General features: G+C 35.9%; 1 protein-coding gene, 1 non-coding gene and 1 pseudogene across 3 annotated transcripts; 2 read left to right on the forward strand and 1 right to left on the reverse strand.

The window, feature by feature from the left end:
* The first annotated feature begins 8049 nt into the window (after positions 1 to 8049).
* Positions 8050 to 15912, forward strand: LOC147513060 (flavin-containing monooxygenase FMO GS-OX-like 5; annotated as a pseudogene). The gene is made up of 8 exons (XR_015215202.1): positions 8050 to 9081; positions 12875 to 12945; positions 13256 to 13408; positions 13523 to 13609; positions 14539 to 14541; positions 14737 to 14866; positions 14957 to 15131; positions 15545 to 15912. The product of XR_015215202.1 is annotated as a flavin-containing monooxygenase FMO GS-OX-like 5 (transcript).
* Positions 15913 to 16170: 258 nt separating this feature from the next.
* Positions 16171 to 16241, reverse strand: TRNAG-GCC (transfer RNA glycine (anticodon GCC)). The gene has a single exon. It is a non-coding gene; the product is annotated as a tRNA-Gly (tRNA).
* A 1042-nt stretch (positions 16242 to 17283) lies between these two features.
* On the forward strand, positions 17284 to 19973 carry LOC147513062 (BAG family molecular chaperone regulator 7-like). The gene is given in 4 exon segments (XM_086596095.1): positions 17284 to 18060; positions 18128 to 18337; positions 18339 to 18416; positions 19304 to 19973. Coding segments are annotated over 4 exon segments (1167 nt in total). The 5' UTR covers positions 17284 to 17415; the 3' UTR covers positions 19538 to 19973.

Below are 19973 nucleotides of genomic sequence, written 5' to 3' on the forward strand. Positions count from 1 at the left end.
TGGAGATGGTGAAGGAGATGGTGGTTGGGAAAAGATGAGACTAGACTTCGGTTTTGAAGTTGCCTACGTACCCAAATGTATTGTTTGGGATCAAATCTCGATGCGTAGTTCTGGAAAAATGACGAAGGTTGGATTTTATAGGTAGGATTGGTGATAGTTATTTCCTCGTTCTCCAATATTCCAATCGTGGGATGAAGTTAGAGAACTGGCGGGAGAACTATCAAATCGTGGGATGAAGTTGGAGAACTGGCGGGAGAATTGTCCAATCGTGGGATGAAGTTGGTGAACTGACAGGAGAATTGTTTAATCGTGGGATGAAGTTGGAGAACTGGCGGAAGAACTGTCACACGATATGAAGTTGATGGAATCGAAGCTTGAATGTGGACGGTTGTGGGACGGTTATGGAAGTTGTTTGACTCGCAAAACATGTGCGCAATTGATTTTACGTAGGTAGGTATGTAGGCTAGGCTTTGAACATAGGCTTTGAGCGTGGGCTTTTGTAGATAAATTTCTCGAAGTGGGCTTATTGTAGATAAGCTCGAAAGCATGGGCTTTTTGTAGATAAGCTCGAAAGTATGGGCTCGAAAGTGAGCTTTTTGTAGATAAGCTCGAACGGGCTTTTTTTTGTAGCATGGACTCGAAAGCATGAGCTTTATATTGAATTGGGCTTTTATTGGCCACATTTGTGGGGGCGGAACAAGTACATAACTCATTAGAATGCTAATATCTTATTCATCGACATGTACCTACTCATGATCCACTTGTTTGCCATAGCTTGATGTCGAATCAATTAGCATCGAAAGCAAAACAAAGTAAAACCAAGTGAATAACAATTGAAAGGTAGTCCTAGTACCTAAAATTAAAGAACTCAACCCCGCTTAAAAAAACACTCAAATTTCAAAATGATAAAAAAAAAAGATTTGATATGGCCTGAACTCCAACTTTGGTAGCTTTAAATTTTCTCACGCACAACAACATAAACTCCTCAAGAACAATATTTACATATTTATGAAAACCTATGCACACTTTAAATGCTTGTCCCTATTTTTTTTTTGCCGAAACTTAATAGTTGAAGCACTAAAAGAAAACAAAACAGTTTTTTATACCTTAACTTTATGTAATAAAAAATTTACATTCTCAGGTTTTTTAATCCAAATCAAGCACTCAATCCCTAAATACTACAAACATGATGGTAATGAAAATATAGCTAATCTCAAACAAACAGCAAGTCCTTCAAACAAACAAATATATTTCTTTGAAGAATGGAGGCGAGAACTAAGGAGTTTGCTTATTTGGGGTTTTCCATCTCATAAACGATGATGCTGGTTTTCCTTGTATGCAATAATCCATCGAAATACGTCTTTTCTTTTATTAAACAAAATGCCTAAATAAATAAATATTAAACAAATAAGTGGGGAAAAATGACAAACACGAGGGATTGAGTGAATACCTCTTTTCAAGCACTATCCGTTTCTACATCTTCAAGAACTTCAACCGCAATACCGGCGAGAGAGTGTTACTTCTCTTCTATTGGGCCTTTGCTTGGTATTTAGAAACTAACCGAGAAATGTAAGTTTGGGTTGAATGGTTTGAAAGTGATGACCTTGTTGGTAGATAGATGATGAGATGGGTGTGAAAAGTGCATTAGTAGGAACAGGTTGAACTGTACTAATCCTTCAATCAACATTTGCAGGACCCATCTCCTCCATATCGCAAAATAAATCAACCGCAGACCAACAATGAAATCAGATATTTGTTCATTTCAATTTCCAAGTTCAACAGAGCTTGTTCACATCAAACCCAATATGAAAATTTGAAACATACCGATTCACAAAGAAGGCAAGATCGCTTATCACCGCCATTAGTATCACCAACTGTTGTGATTCGCTTCGATTCTTCAATATGGCTTCGATAATATAGGACAATATGGCTTAGGATATTCTTTTGAACCCGACAATATTAGAATTTGATGAAGAGAGAGGGTTTTTTTAATACACTTTTTTTTGCTAATTTAATGAATTAATGTCTTTTTGTTTCTTTTGGGTTTTTGTTTGAATCATTGAGAAGAAAAACCGCATTTAATTTTTGATCCGGAAGAAAACCTCGCACTTTGTTGTTCGTTTCTCTATTTTGATAGGGTGAAGAAAGCGGTGGAAGTTGCAAACGGCCTAAGTTGAGAAAAAGGGAGTTGCATTGTGATTGGAGAAAAAGCCCGTGACGGATGCCGGATAGGCTTAGGAGGCTAAAAAGGACAAATGGTGAATCGGGTTAGGTAAAAGCACGGTGCACGGCTAGCTCGCCCACGCCTCTATGTGATGGCGGCTAAAGCTAAGCTTGGCAGCTCGGGTGCGCCTCTTTAAAGGTGTTTAGATTTAGATATTCTACAGTGTCTTCTACAAATAAAAAATAAACATAATGAATAATCCCAAAAATCAAAACCATGATAACACTGTAAAGTGGTATATCGAAAATTTACCTACAAATAGGAATTGCTCGATGAAACTCGTATGAAGAAAATTGTGCTGGAGCAGTCAGACGAAATCCTCTACTATCATCCTATTCCTTTTACCCCTAAAAAAACCATAAAAAAAATTAATCAACGTCAATCTGAGCAACATATCTAAAGACATTCATAAACGCTCCACACTCATTTCATAGCATATTTTGATAGTAAATTAAATTATAAGCCTTGGACAATCAGAAAATAAAGGACTGAAGTTGTTGTAAAGTCTAACCTTATTTCTTCTTCTTCTTCAAGGAAATCCAAGAAAGAGTCAAAAAGCAAGCAAGGTTGACGACTTAGCTAATATAGTGAGATGTAGAACCGAAAGAAAAACAACATGTGATCAATCCATTAGCAATGTAGAAATTAGGTAATCGAAGACTTCAAATTAGTGTTAATAAAGGACGCAATGAATATGTTGCATACATATATAAGCAGTATAAAGAGAAGAAGTTTGACTCACCAATAAAAGTGCAACACAAAACTATCTGAAATATTATAAGTGATCTAAAAAATCTTTACAAATGACATTCTTAATACATTCTATTTTCACTATGGATTAAAAGGCTGCATGAAAAGAGTTTTGAGGAGGCTTTGATTGTATCGCACTCCAAGTATGAAAGTTGGAGACTCGATAGAAATTCAATTGCGAAGCGCAATATTAATTAGTCGACAATATGCAGAAATTAGTTTTATCCAATTCTCAAACAAAACGATTTTACAAAGCTAAAACATTCATCAATCTGCTAGAGTGTCCTAAGGTCCCAGAGGTCAATATACCTCTCTGTAGCTCCTCTTCGAGAATTTCAATACTGAATGTTGAAATCTTAGTTGTAGCTTGTCTCTTCAAGTGAGTTCATGGGGACATCTTACCCTTAAGCGTTAAGACTTTAAGATGAAAAGGGTATGAAGCCAACCATAACCCTACAAACTTCACATTGTAACAAGTATATACTGGGAAGGGGCTGCTACACAGTTCTAAAAATGAAGACTTCCAACAAACAACACAACTGGTAGTTTACTCTACGTAAGTTCAAGGCGGCAGTAAGAGAATGACTTTAACACGCAAGTCAATATTAAAATACGGACTAGTCCTTACTTTTACATTTGCAAGTTATATAAAGGCGCAGAGACATTAGCAAATATTGACAGCATGTTTAGACCTACTAATAAACAATTTAAGTAATAAAGCATCGGATTATTGTATAACTGCCTACTAATAAACATATGCTTGGAATTTAGGCCGGTTAGAAATCACCTAGTTAAATTCCTATTGCAAAACCTAAAGTCCCCAGCAAAAGTGCAGTAATCAGCATGTGTACAAAGAAATATAAAACCCACAACTATTTGTATCTGATGTGCCGCTATGACTACTCCAACTGGTAATAAGAATTAAGAACCCAATGGACAGCATTTAGAATTGTATGCGCTACTTAAAAAGTTTGGAGATTGTTGTGGCTCCTGCATTCCCAGACAGGTCAGTGGACTTGCAAATTGAGTCCTCTCTTCTACACGAGATTGATTCTAGTCCTACTTGCTAACAGTTTCGACGGTGCAATAATTGTATAACAACACCGTGATTTATGCCAGCCATTCAACCACCATATATATAGATCGACGGCTGAGGAGTAAATTAATTGGATGTCAAGTATGTGGTCTAAAGAATATTATGATTTCTAATGCTTGACGGTTGGTCGAGGATGCATGTCAGGACAATTAGACCGGCATGGGGGTACAATTGCTAAGTTTGTTTGCCAAATTCATCAAGTTAGCTAACAAAATCAAAACATTGGTTTGATCCAATTTTCGAACCCCAACTCAATAAAAAAAAATCCATGAAAAAAAATGACATCCCAATTGACAAACATGAAAGAATCAATCAAATAACAAAAAGTAATTAAAGAAGCAGTCTTCTTACCTCTTATTAATTGTTTTTTTTTCTTCTTCTTCTTCTTAGCGATTTGAAAAAGATAAATTGGTAGGATGGGAAGAAGACATTAAGCAAATGATTGGGGGGTTTATTTTTTCTGTTGAGAACACAAAAAGTACTGATTGAATTGATTTAATTCGATAAGAACTAATTTGTTTGATAGAGTCTTGTTTTGATTGGGTGAAGCAGGCGGTGGAAGCTGAGGATGATGGCTCGGAGTTGAGCAGCTAGCTAGGAGAACGTAGGTGTTGAATGGTGTTTGGAGGAAAAACCGGACGGGACTGATAGAGTCAGCGACTAAAAAAGGACAGATGGCGAATGGGCTGAGGAGAAAAAGGGCGGTGCACGGCTAGCTTGCCCACGCCTCTATGTGCTGGCGGCTCAAGCTACATGGGCTAACTCGGGTAAGCTATTTTAAAGGTGTTTAGATATATATGGAGTTTAGCTAAAGGTTAGTTTGCTTCTGGCCCAAATTTTTGCGTTCACTTATCAATTTTGTCTATATTCAATTTTGTTTATATTTGAATTCCTTGGAAATCTGACCTTTTTTCTTTTAACTACAAGAAAAGAGAGCAATTTTTAAGAATGAGTTAATTTATTTAGTCAAGATATCTTTAGAAAAAATATAAAGCTATGGCTTAGCATTCAAAGTTTCAAAGTTGGCAATCTCTAATTGACTTTACTAATAGAAATACGATTGCAAATCTTCACTTAAGAAAAAAAAAATTGAAAACAAGATAACTATTCCACCACTCTCGCAAATGAAATTTCAAATTTCTCATTTTGTGTTCAGTGTTATGATTTAAAAAAAAAAAAAAAAAAAAAAAAAAAAAAAAAAAACATATTGTCTGGAGTGTTAATATACTACTAAATCTACTTAAAACCAACTGACAATCCTGAACAACCACAAATCACTTTCCCAGATCATCCCTAACAAAGTAGTCAGTGCTACCACAAGTACCCTTTCGTATCATCCCTAACAAAGTAGTCAGTGGTACCACAAGTACCCTTTGTGTACCCTAGAACAGCACATTAGTTGCCCCAACAATATAGAACACAGTAATCTATCCCAATATGGGCACTTTTTGGGCAGATTTTACCTCGTGTGAGACAACCGTTCTTCATTGTGCCATTTCAATATATGAACAAGTAGTGTACGTCTAAAATTTCACAATTGCAATGCTAATGTGCACCTTTGAGAGAATAGATCATTATATCTACCTATTTAGACATTCCATGCCATAAAATAAATTATGACTCCTCTCTTGTTGAAAGGGTAACATATAAGCTATGAGCCTATGAATGTGGTTCCTTACTTATAGGGATTAGAGGTTAGGTCCTCATATATTTTGACCCAGATTGATTTCATTGTGAGCGACTAACAGTTAGTTGGTAACATATTTATAGGTTATTCCGAAAAATCCTTCCATTTTTATCGGTTCGCCACAGTCAATCTCTCACTTTAGGTAGGAGAGGTTGCACCAAATAATCAAAAGTTAAGGTGCTTCCTGGAGACCTTGACATAAAAGTTTTACTGGCCAGTCTATATGTAACTTTCTGGTTATATGAACTAGGAACAGATTTTGGGTTTAATCTCCCTCGTTGATACATACCCAGCATAAAAACTCCTTCATTACGTACTAACTCATAAAAACTCCCTATTTTTCTAAAATATCCAACCTGACTAAAATACCTCCACACATAAAACCCTAGATCTCAAATTTCTCTTCTCGACAGTGAGATCCAGAAAAGAGACGAGAGGGAAAGAAGAAATATATCCCACGTCCAATCCCAGATCAGCAAAGAAGTCAATTAGCAAGATGGCCAGCCTCGCGGATGTTGACAACCCTCGACCGACTATCTTTCACAAGGCGAGATTGAATTCTTGGAAAGGCAAAGCAGCTAGCCAAGAACTTAATGCTTATGATTCAAAGGACTTTCTTTTTACTGGAATTCCCTACTATCAGCAACTCAATCAACAAGAATATAGAAACTCATAAGCAAGACTTTGACTTGAAGATTTGGGTTATACCGATTCCGAATACTTAGTGAAGAATATCTTTCCGATCTCTTACTCAAGTCAATGAGGGAGAGTGCAGCCAATTCTTCTTTCCCGGTGAAGTAAGACTAAGATAAGAAGCTTATTCTTCTGTCTTAGGTGTGTCGGAACAAGTTAATAGGATCCCTATGCTTGTGGCCTTATTTATGTGCTTCTAGCCGAAGTATGTAGCAGGCACGAGGAATCAAAAAGCGGTTCAAAGAGCTCATGATCCATGCCTTGCTTGGGTGCATCAGTCGAATGCTTTTCTATTCTATAAAGCAAGGAAAGTGAATTATGGATGTAAATCTTTGATCTTTTATGTAATGTCAGTTTGTTTTGGAATTCTGAATGTAACTTTTGGATACTATTTTTGTTTGAATTTTTGATATTTGAATTTTGGATGTAATGCAAAAAATGAGCTTGATGCGTTTGTTAGTTTGTCAAATTTATATAGTCATGTTAGAAAAAAGTTTATGAGAATTCATATTTGCACATGTAAATTCCAATTTGTATAGACTGTGTCACGCACTTGTCAGATGACAAAAACAAACGTTTGTGAAAATTCATGTTAATCTTGAACAAAAAGAACTTCTACATCTTATGCGGGTTAAAATTTTCATAGGTTAATCTTCTGTGTAATTAAGATTTTCATAGCATACATCTGATATTAGAATTGTTTTATTTTAGTAATCTACTACGAAAATCTAAATTTTCATATAATACAAATTTGCATAGGTTAAACAATTATGAAAATATAAAATTTCCATACATTTTTTCATCAGGCTTGTTTTGTTTCACAAATCTACTATGTAAACTTAAAGTTTCATATGTAAATTCCAATTTGCTTATATCAAACTACTCTGTAAACTTAAATTTTCATATATAAATTCAAATTTGCATATGTCAAATTTGTATTTGCATATAAATTAAATAAACTATGTAAATTTGTATTTGCATATATGAACTTGCATTTACATATATGAATTTGTATTTACATATGTCAAGTTACTATATAAATATATATTTACATATATTTTGTCAAGGCATCAGACAATTTCAACTCTCCAATTTTGTCTCTGCATTTGCTTTGGTTTCTCCTTACCCATTATTTTTTAGTAGATTAAAGTGATCATTCTCTCCCATACAAGATCTCCTACTTGACTAACCTCTTCAAATCACGTAAATCCAACTTATTTCCTACAAACATTTCATCAAACAAATTCCACTCAATCTACTGATCTCTCATCAATCATCGAGTGATAATAACGCCCTAGTTTAAAGTCCCTCATTGGCTTATAAATATCATCATGAAGATGTATGTGGTAAAGAGTATTTTCACATAAGAATCAAATACTAGTGGCTCTCTTCAATGGAAAAGAAACGAAGTTAAAATCAGTGTTTTCGTTGGCTTTTTCGTTAGAGCAAACTCAACAAAGAAAAAATATACGGTGGTTATTTGTTGAGAAGGGCAAAAAAGGAAATAGATAAGTGTGAAGATAAAAATTAGAGCGAGATTTGCGTCCATTATAGAAAGCAGAGAGGTTAATTGGTTGGACGTGAATAATAGGAAAGTTTTATAGATACGTTGGGTTTACATGTAACTGAACGAAATGAGGGGGGGGCTGGGGCCCATTTCTTGTGAATAACCAAATTCACATATTACCGAAAAAAATAAAAATAAAAATAAATCATATCCTCTCCATTCTTTTCCGTGCATTTGAAACTGAGCAAATTTGAAGAATCGATTAATTTGGTTTTTTTCAACAGATCTTCCAAAAAGAAAAGGTACAATTGAAATTTTCAGGCACTTTATAATACTACCGATCTTCAGCAAACGAAAAAAAAAACAAAATTAAGAGGCATTGCGAGAGAAATTGCAATATTGAGGCCCATAAACCCAGCCTTTTGGGCCCATTTTGTGACAATCAGCGCCTTTTTCGCTCTCACCCTTGAAAGTTGAAACAACAACCTCAAATTCTCTCTTGGTTATGTCTCCAATAATAATACTTCCTTCTCCCACAATTCCTCCTCCAACAACTTTGTCCCAACCAACCATGCAGCCCCAAATAATCCCAACAAAAAAATCCCAAAAAGTAGCTGTTATTGGTGCAGGTGCAGCCGGCTTAGTAGCTACACGCGAACTCCGCCGAGAAGGTCATCAAGTCGTAGTTTTCGAACGGAACAACAGAATTGGTGGAACATGGGTATATGACCCGAACACAGAATCCGACCCATTGGGCCTCTACCCATCACGAACCATTGTTCACGCTAGCCTTTACGAATCTCTTCGCACTAATCTTCCTAGAGAAGTAATGGGTTTTCGAGATTACCCATTTGTTGCTAAAAAAGATGATAAGCGTAGAGATTCTAGAAGGTTTCCAGATCACGAGGAGGTTTTATTGTACTTGGAAGATTTTATGAGCGAGTTTGGAATAAGTGAGTTGATTCGGTTGGAGACGGAAGTTGTTCACGTTGGGCTGATGGGAGAAGGGAAATGGGTAGTGAGATCACGAAAGAAAGATAGAAATGTGGCTGGTGATGATGTTTTTAATGCGGTGGTTGTTTGTAATGGGCATTATACAAAGCCACGTGTTGCGGAAATTCCAGGTATCAAGTCCTGTTCTTCTTCTAATTGCTCGTTTTAATAGATTCAATATATGTTGGGTTGGTTAAGAAAATAAGAACTATTTACATTCATAGAGTTTTCTGGAGGAGTGAACATGACTACCTTGAAAATCCAATAATTGCTTAACGAGTAAACTGTTTTGTGCGTGTATGCACATGTTGCTTTTAGAGTAATTGGTTATAGTGGGGTAATGTTTAGACGTTAGTGGACGTGGGTAATACTTGCTGGTTATGGTCATTAATTTATTATAGTGTTATTGGGTAGTTTAGTGGCAGTCATAAATTAGTATGTAAGTCTTATAAATAGTTGTAACCATGGACTAACTTAGAAATGAGAAGAATACTGGTGTAAATGATGTGGTCGACCTGTCCAAGTTCAAGCCTAAGTTTTATTTTATTGTTATTATTATTTTACTTATTTTAATTATGTCAGTCCGTGTGTCATTAGTCTATTGGTTTGGTTTGTTGTTAAGCAAGCCCTAAATTATAAATAATGGCTTGTAATAGATTAGAAGGTTGGTTGATTTTGGATTAATGAAAAAGTGTTAAGGGGTGAGGCTTCTAGGGTTTATTCTTGTTTTCCCTAATTGTAATTTAGTGTTCCATATGTTCTAATGATGTTGGATCAATTATATATTCTAATGATGTTGGATCAAAATCGAATCTTCCGCCGATTAGGTCACATCAATGTCCGATTAGGTCATATCAAAATGGTATCACTACCATTCTTTCTTGGGTTAGAAAAGAAAGAGGAAGAAGAGTTTGGGTTTCTTGAATTGCAGGATATTACTTCGCCAATCTACTGGTTCGAGAAACGTTTTGTGAATCGCAGGGTATTGCAAATTTCAAGCATTTATAACGGCAGATCAATTGGTTTGTTGTTTTCTCTGAAAAAAAATTTGGTTTTTTTAGGGTTAAAAAAAACTGTGTACTGTTTACTTCACTAGTTATCACGGTACTATTAACCGTGCACTGTCCACGCACTATTTTTGTGGAACTGTTCACAGTCTACTGTTCACCACAAGTGTTCGTTGATACTATTCACGGTTACTGTTCGTCCAAAAAAACATTCCACCTCGAAAGACCATCGAATTTCACAAAATTATTGAAGGTTTGTAGAAAAGTAGGGAGCTTATGTCTCAAAACTCCATTTTGATTGAAGAAATCTTGTGTTGTCTCCAAGCTGGCTAAAAGTTACTTCCATTGATGATTGATAGTGGCCACGTTGAGATAACTTTTTCTGATGTTTTTGCAAATTTTGTGAGACGGATGACTTCGTTGATGCTACTACTTTTCCTGATTATGATGATTATCCAGAGGAGGATGATTTTTTTGTTGATTTTAATTCTTCACCCATTTTTTATGAATATCTTGTTGATGATACTATGGTGGCTAGTTTAGCGTCTCCTATTTATGATGAGTATCTCGAGAAAGATAATGTTTTTGTTCCTCTTGATTCCCCACCTAGTGTTGATACGTGTGTGGTGGATCAAACTAAAGCAATTGATTTGAGTAACCCTTCTAATTTTTTTGAACTCAGTGAGTAGACTTTCCCAAGTTACACTAAAGGTGAAGAAATTGTTGGAAATGCAGTATTAGATGTCGCGGTCACACCTAAACACGTACTTATTGTATTCGATTTGGGATGCTTATCTTCTTTGTGTTGCACCACAGGGTCATATGTTATACTTGCAACTTTTGTGTCTTGTTGGTTTCAGTCCACATCTTTTGGTTGCTTGTTTTGTACTATGGAAGTTGCTACAAGGGAATATCGAGGCAGGATACCCAATTAACTTGAAAGTTGGGGAGATGTCTCTGGGACCGCTCATTCATTGTGTATGTTTCCGATGGAGTTGTTGATCTATAATCTCGAGGGACGAGATTTCAAAGTCAGGAAAATGATGTGGTAGACTTGTCCGAAGTTCAAGCCCTAAGTCTTATTTATTTTAATTATGTTGGTCCACGTGTCATTAGTCTATTCAATGTTGTAGGAACTGTAAAAAACCGTGGCTTAACTTGTGATTCAACTCGAACCGTAAGGAAATCGAGATAACTCGTTAGAAAAACCGGATATTCACAAAATCGTACAGAATCGGAAGCGTTTTGTGTAGAAACCGTAAATCACAGTTTAGAACTAGAATCTTACGTTTTTGTTTTTGTTTTTTTTTTCGAGAATCAGAATCTTACTGTTTGTTGTTTGTAATAGAGAGAGAGAGATAACTAGAAATCCAGATCTACTTTCAAGTCTATTTACTTTCATTGCAGGTGTTCCCAGGTTGTCTTGAATTCCAGTGTTTGGAGGCTGTGTTGAGCCGCCACAACTGTGAAAAACCAGATCTAGGGTTTTTGGTTAAAGAAGAAGACCAAGTTTTAACTTGTGACACGTGTCTATTGACTACTTTAGGGCTAGTCAAGAAACATAGTTTACTGGGCTTTTTCGAAATGGGCCCTGTATTTAAACAACATGTTGTGAATGGGTTTTATTTTCATGATATTATTGACTACTTTAGGGCCATTCATGAAACATAGTTTACTGGGCTTTTTCCAAATGGGCCCTGTATTTAACATACATGTTGTGAATGGGTTTTATTAAACATGAGCCAATCTTATTACAACAAGTTGTCCACGACAATATGTAGGCCTTCAAAGTTACTATAAGTAAATAAATAAATTAATTAATTTCTATATATATATATATATATTAATTAATTATAAATCTTATGATTTACGAGTCGATACGATTTGCGATTCACTGAAAATGTAGTTGAATTTAAATTGGATTTGAAAGTCATTCTATGTTATTTACTTAAGAAAATTTGGAAATCATTGAAAAATTCACATAAACTTCATACTTGTAACTTGTATTGGTTTCTAATCATACATATATTTTTTTAAGTCGAAAATACTTCGATAAAAAATCTTATGATTTACAATACGGTTTAAGATTTAATCTGACTCTTAACCTCTACGGTTTAAGATACGATTTACGATTCTATAGCAATGAGCCTATTGTAATGAAAAAGTGAGGCTTTTATGATTTATTCATGTTTCCCCTAATTGTAATTTAGGGTTCTATCTATTCTAATGATGTTTGATCAATTAATCGAAGCTTCTGCCGATTAGATCACATCAAAGAGTACTGTAGTTTGCACATTAGTGTGAATTAGGAGGTCATTGGTTCCTCGATAAACCATACCGGAGGTTTGGGTTTCCTCAAATTAACCCAATACAATCATCAATCATTGTTGATCGATTAAGATGTGCTTGTTTGAGCATATACATAGCAAGCAAGAATTTACAAATAAATTTTGGATGAGAAAGATCCTTAAGTGAAGGAGGTTATGGTGTAAACATCTAAGTCTAGAAAGCCATGTAAGCATTTGAGTTAGTGTATGACGATTTGCCAATTAATTACGACCATGAGCAAATGTCAATACAGTACAAATTGGACAAGGTTTTACTGTAGGAGTAAAAATTTCATGAATGTGATTTAGAACAACCTCGACCCGTAAACGTGCTATGTACTTGTGTGGTTACACTCCTTACCTTTTTAATTGAACCGTTTGCATGCCTTCTAAATCACCCATTCGACTTGGTAGTCTTAACATCGGTGGTGTAGGGACTAAGGACCATGTTTGATTGTCCATAAGAGATGTTTCTTTGTACAAATTAAGCCTGTTTGATCTGATAAAGCTTTCTAAATGGAATGACATGATTCGTTGTTTGGAACCAATATTCTTTTGATCCTTGTATGGTTTGTACATCCTCTTTCCAGGTATCGGTGTATGGCCTGGGAGACAAATCCATAGCCACAACTATCGTGTTCCTGATCCCTTTTGTAAGAAAGTATGCTTCGGGCTATTATCGTATTTTTGTTCTTCCTGATTCTGTATCTTGTAGTTTAAATTGTAGATTCATATTGCATGGCTTGGATACATTTTGTTTTGCACAATATAAGACAATCCATTGAATTTTTAACTGCTTTTCTTTTTTCTAAATCATTTTCTGGTCTGCATACCTGCTTACATTGATTTGGTGGAGTTAAATTCGGCCCTGTTTTTCTTTAATAACCTCGAATATGTGCTTGGTTTGACTGGGTATTAGTAAACATAGTTCCAACTCATTAATGTTGATTAGAGGTCTATTTCTAAAACAGGTTGTGGTTTTGATTGGGAGTTCTGCTAGTGCTTATGATATCTCCAGAGAAATCGCAACAGTTGCTAAAGAAGTTCATGTTGCAGCTAGATCTACTACCAATGGTACCCCAACCAAGCTAGTTGGCTACAATAACTTGTGGACGCATTCTATGGTAAGGTAACTCTATTATGCCAAGTCATAGCATACGGTACTCACCATAAACTTCTGAAGAAAAATTTCTGCGATTTTCTGATTGTTATGATATGCTAATTTTAATAAAATGCAGATAAAGAGTGCCCATAAAGATGGTACCGCGGCTGTTCAAGATGGAAGTTTGCTCCTTGTTGATGTGATTTTACACTGCACAGGGTATGTTTCAAGTTATTTGTCTTTGAGTTGAAGTGACAGACTGACACCAGCTCATAAAACTTTGGAGTCTCTAAGTCGTGTAAGAGAGTTGTCCAAGTCAAAATTGAGTAGGACTGCTCAAAGAAAACTTGCATAGTTGCAATCTCACGATTGATATTCTTTTTCATGAAAGAGAAAACGAAATAAATATGATTGAAACTTTCTTTTTACAACATCTAATCTGGTATTTGCTTAGATGTCGTAATTTTTAGAGTTTTAATCACAATCTGGTGTTTACTTAGATGTCGTAATATTTCAGAACTTTAATCTTTATGTTCTCCATATTAGTCTTTAATTCTGTTCATAATTCTCAAAGGAGATGTGCCAAAGAGAATTGATGTAGTATTATATAAATAACAGGAAGTACTTAATGAAAAATAAGACGACTGCTTGGGTTTTCACTTTTCAGTCACCTACATTCGATGTCCTTTGTTTTAATATAACTACTATTCAAGAAGTTCCTCCCTGAGTCCCTTCAACCTACTTTGGATTCCTTAGTTTTCACTTCATGGGATTGACAAACATTTAATTGCTTTGAGAGCTTATTTTTTCATAAGGTAGTTACAATATGATGCTGTGTTTGTATACTTTACACAATGTCTATCTCCTTGATTTACTTTATCTGTTAAGTGTCAGTATACATTATTTGCACCTGGTAACTTACTCTGCACATACATACAGATCTATGACGTGCTTCGATTGCCTTGAGCACTTCAATATAGAAACACGTCGATTTCACTTCCACCAGTTCTTTTGCAAAATTTGGAAACTTTCCAAGAAGAATTTTCAATGGCACAGGGAATGAGTTGAGGAGTTGGCTGGTATTGTCCACCACTAATATCCTACCTAAAGGGATGCATATACTGTTAAAACTGTGCAATTTTGACAAGGCAGAAAGTTTTCATTGCATTTTCATCCACTTTGGTAAGAGTTGTTATGGTGGGAACACCTACCAATTGTTTGACTCATCTTCTGTTTGCATTCAAATGTTGCCGAAGATGTTTCCAAATTTTTTTTGTTCAAACAAGCACATCTATAGTCTCTTACACTAAATGTTTGATACTTTGTTACTAACTACTTTTCGGATACAAGTATGATTTCCCTTTCCTAGAGATCGGTAATATTGTGATTGTCGATGATAATCGTGTTGCTCCACTATACCAAAGACGTCTTTCCTCCACAATTGGCCCCATGGCTTTCTTTCATAGGGTTACCTTGGAAGGTTTATCTCTATCCATGGTGCTCATCTCATTTTATTAGTATATCTGTTTATACTTGGTCTTGATAATATGATTTTGTATGTGTTGCCGAGGTTATTCCTTTTCCATTGGTTGAACTACTGAGCAAGTGGGTGGTCGGTATTTTATCACGGACGAATTTCTCTTCCGTCACAAGAAGAGATGATGTCAGATGTGGAAGCATTTTACTTAACACTTGAAGCAGCGGGAGTTCCCAAAAGATACACTCATAACTTGGGCAATTGTCAGGTAAATTGTTTCAACCCAAAAAGTCTTCTTAGTACTATGCATGTTTGTAAAATTAGTCTGCCACTATTTGTTCTCATTTATCAACTTTACCACTTGAAAACTTATTGACAACCAATAATAGAAACTAATCTAAAGTATGTCCAAAATTGATTGGATGTATGAGTCGCTTGGTTTACGTAACAGTAAATATTTATCCTAAAATCATGAATGCACTGCCATTCCTCGAAAGTTTTGAGGAGTGTATGGCATTCAGGACACATTTTTCTTCTTTGAACACCAAAATAGAATTCAGTTTATGATAAACGATTGAATTGAAAATCAGAAAGGAATTGTACTAGTAATTGGAGCCGTTGATAAAATTTCTGCTAGACCAGGATATGTCATCATTCAAAAATGTTGCTCATATGTTTCAGTTTGAGTACAACGATTGGCTAGCTGCTGAGTGTCGGTCATCACCTTCACAAGAGTGGAGAAAGCAGATGTACGCAGCAAACAGGATGAACAGGGCCATTCGACCAGAAACATACCCGTGATGATTTTGAAGATCAAAATTTGATCTGGCAAGCACATCAAGATTTCCTCCAATATATACCTGCAGCTAGTATAAGTAGCGTGGACAGGTACAAACAGAATCCTATAGCAAATTGATTTAAAGGATCGCAGCTAAAGGGGTTTCATATATACATTTAAAGAATCCTGTGTAATTAAACTTTTTACAATCGAGTTGTTCCCTCATGTTCACATGTCTCTCTAGTCCGTTGGCATTTTTTGTTTATTCTAATTTATTTGATGCGGATCAATTAAATGTAGATCCAGTACCTTTCTTGTTCTGAACTCTATGTATAAAACGAGCTCTACAATAATATGATCAGAATTGTGTAAGAAATACCCGCAGTTTGTTGTTTTAATGGTTGAGACTGAGCTTGCATTGATCTAGCTGTCTTGGTAGAAAGAATGACATTTTTAATCCAAATATTAATCAATAGTTTATATGAGTACATCACAAAAGTCAAAAAGTGACATTGAAGAATCAACTAAGTGCACCAGCCGGGAATCGAACCCGGGTCTGTACCGTGGCAGGGTACTATTCTACCACTAGACCACTGGTGCAACTGATGTTAGAAGTGTTTTTTGTTTGTAGCTTTATGTCATACTCAAACAGTTAGACTTGAATATATATCTATCTAATAAGATAGGGTTTTTTTTTTCACTACAGGACAAAACTATAATAAAGGACGGTCCAGATCGAATCTAGAACCATCAAACGGCTACTGTGCTCTTATTTTCTCCGAGATACGTGTTGGCAGCTATTAACTAAATGTGTCGCAAAGTTGATCCATGAGCCAAAACGGCTGTAACGCCAACAGGTGAATCGAACTCGGGAACCAGTTCCCAAAGGCTAGCAGTCAAACCAGTGTGTTAAATATTCACTGATGCAACCATCTTGGAGTAAAGTCATCCTATTCGTTGTCTTAGAATTTACTCATGGAGGTATGGTATGCATGCCCAAGCATAATTGCAACCAGTGCCGAATGCCTTTAATGCATAGGTGAAATGTGCCGAAGGCATGCCGGTGAGTGTCTTTAAGACACGGGGTATATTCTAGCATATATATATGTCAGAGTTCCGAATCCTCGTATACAAGCATGAGTTGCTTCAAACAAACACGCTTTTAACCTAATAACCAACTTCTTATCATATATATATGTCAAAGATATGTGTATCACGTGCAAACACAAATTTTTGTCTTCGAATTTGACCTACTTCTTATCACCTCGTATTCGCTGCTAATTTATTGGCTTTTAACATCCACTACAAAACAAGCTAATCTGATTTTCCTGTCCCCATGACTCATCTCCATTTGTCCTGTTTAATTTTTCGGCCAATAATACAGCTTTTGTGCTTTACAATTACAACCAACCTTTCTCATGCACCTGCGAAGCACACAGAATCGTGAAATCTGACACGTGGTTTCGTATTCACCATGCGTTGCCAGATCTAACTAAGTAGATTGGCGAATAATGCTAGTGGCACTTGAACACATTCATTACGTAATTTTGAGCCAAAATGAAGGTCACCATCACCTACTAAATAGCATTCCGTATGCGGCGATACTTAGAATATTTTACTTATCTTAAACATCCTCTACCAGATTCCACTCTCCAATTCCCAATATTACCCTTGTCAGCTTACTTTTGACTTTAATTTCTTTTTGAAAAACAATTATCTCTCTTTCTCCATCAATAAATTCTCCAAACCCTTCCACATTTTGCAATCTCTAATCATGAGTGGGTTAAGAAAATTTGAGATTTTTGATCCATCCTCAATGTTCATCACAGAAACGTCCATAATCAAACCCAAACCATTAACATTTCCATCATTTTGTGAAGAAATTGAGATCCCATTTGACTTCTCCCCTCACTGCTTCCCCTTTGACACCATTACTGATATCATCCAGATCCAGAAAACTCCATTTACAACAACTTATTACAAAAGAGATGACACACATATGAAGTTAATGACTTTATCTGATAGAGTATCTGCACTAGAACTAGGCCTTGAAAAGATAACAAAAGCGAAGGCAAAAAAGAAGAATGAGACTGAGACTCTATTAGATAGAAAGTATTCATGGACAAGTGTGATTAAAAGTTCAGAAAAAGATGGGATTGATAAGAGGTATAAATGGGTTACTGAAATCAAAGGTGGGAAAAAAGAAGAGAAGAATTATAAGTATGTAGCAGAGTTTAAAGGAAAAGCGAAAGATTCACCTATTGATCGAAAGTATATTTTCAAAGCATCAACTGTTCCTGTTAAAAAGAAGGAATGTTCAGTAGTGGTGAAGAAGAAAGAGAATAATAAAGCTATAACCCCGTTGCGGGTTGTCGAGATCGAAGAGCCTGTGGATCATGGTGCTGTTGTTCTTAAACAGGTTTGTGTTTAATCTACATTTGAGTTAGTAATGAAGTGGTGTTTGAATTTGCATTTTATGTTTCTAGGCATTTGCTAAGAGAGTTGGAGCTAGTAATGTGAAGGGTAAGAAGAAGGAATTGTCGCCTCAAGATGCGGCTATGATGATTCAGATTAGCTTTAGGGCTTATCTGATTCGTCGATCTCAGGTGCTTCGGGCACTACGTGAGCTTGCTGTGGCGAAAGCTAAGTTGAAGGAGATCAGGGCATTGTTTGGAAACTTCTCTTATCGACGTCGCTTTAACTCGAGATGCAGAGGAAAAACAGAAGTTCTCTGAGAGGATTATTGTTCTTTTGCTTACTGTTGATGCTATAGAGGTATGATATGACTGATCTTTTTACATGAGTGGAGAAATTAAATTAGAATTTGCTTTTATGATTTTAAGATATTTTTTTAGTGAAATTAATCTATAAATTATGTTAAATTAGGAATTGTCTGGTATTGACTGTGTGTGTGGTTTCTAATGATTATGCTATTTAGTCCTATTTCCCATCCAGTTTCAGATCAATTAGGTAACTTGATCATTTAATCGAATTTAGTCAATAACGTTAGTATATATTAATAAAAATGCCTGAACTTGGCTAATTGTTACTGATTTTAACATCAGTGAAGATCTGACTAATGATTCCAAGATAACTAACGTCACGGATTAAATGTGAAGGCGGGTAATCAAGATAACTGATTTTTTTCGTTCTTTATACGTTCATTTTAACTTAAGGATGGATAGTGGAGGTGCTTTGTAGATCCAAAATACAAATTCTTCGGTGGAGGTGTTTTTTTTAGGTTGATAAAGTTATGTCTGTATGTAAATGTGTTTATAACATCGTCGATGAGTTGACTTGAGCAGTATGATACCTAGTCAGTATATTTAGGATGCACGACCCTGTGTATTGTAGATGCTATAAGTTATGGGATGTAGTAGATGGACAAGCAAATTTGTAAGAAAGACTAGTTAGTACACACATCTGGTTTACATATATGTAGTATTTGTATACCAATTCTTCTTTGTGATCGATCCTTTTTGTGTATTGATTGATGTTCAAAAGCTTTCGGGGTGTATGGTCAATGTTAAAACATTGGACGCTTCCATCTGACGACCTGCATATATCCAAATGAATTTATTTCCGTCATTTGCAAGTAAAATTAGGTTTGCAAGTGAAATTAGGTCGTTGTTTTGACTTGAATCTTTGGTGCTTCATTACAGGGAGCTGATCTAATGGTTCGAGCTGCAAGGAGATCGATGGTGGATGAGTTGGAGGCCATGCTAGATGTGGTAGATCCCCAGCCTGCTGGCAGATTGGGATCAATGAAAAGGAGGACCTTTGACCTTCCTGAGGGCGGTATTCAGCGGGAAATTGCTGCCGGAGTGGCGGAGGTTGTCCAAATGCTTGATCAAGATGAGAAGAATGGGGTCAATACCTTTGAGGTCTGCTTGTGAAGAACTCTGCAAGACTCCAATAACCCCTTGCTTTAGCTTCATGATGTGTTACGTTAACTGGAAGGATTTAGCTATTATGTTTTACCATGTACCTTGATCTATCTAACCATGTGGTGGTAAAAGACTTCGTGTTTTGTGTGGTCTCTTCCAGTTGTAGTCCCAGATGTTTGAGCTTTAGCTTAATGTTGTGTTACTTTCATGTTGTGTTACGTTAACAGGAAGGATTTAGCTATTATGTTTTACCAAGCACCTTGATCTATCGAACCATGTGGTGGTAAAAGACCTATTTTTGTGTGGTCTCTGTCAGTTTGTAGGCCCAGATGTTTGAGCTGGGACTTTTGATGTTCTGGGACTTGTTTTGTATTAGCTAAGAAAGAATGTTTTGTAGTAACTAGTATTTAACTATTTATTATTGGAGGCCTCTTATTATTATGCT

This window comes from Coptis chinensis, chromosome 3, assembly GCF_015680905.1.
Source record: "Coptis chinensis isolate HL-2020 chromosome 3, ASM1568090v1, whole genome shotgun sequence".
NCBI lineage: Eukaryota > Viridiplantae > Streptophyta > Magnoliopsida > Ranunculales > Ranunculaceae > Coptis > Coptis chinensis.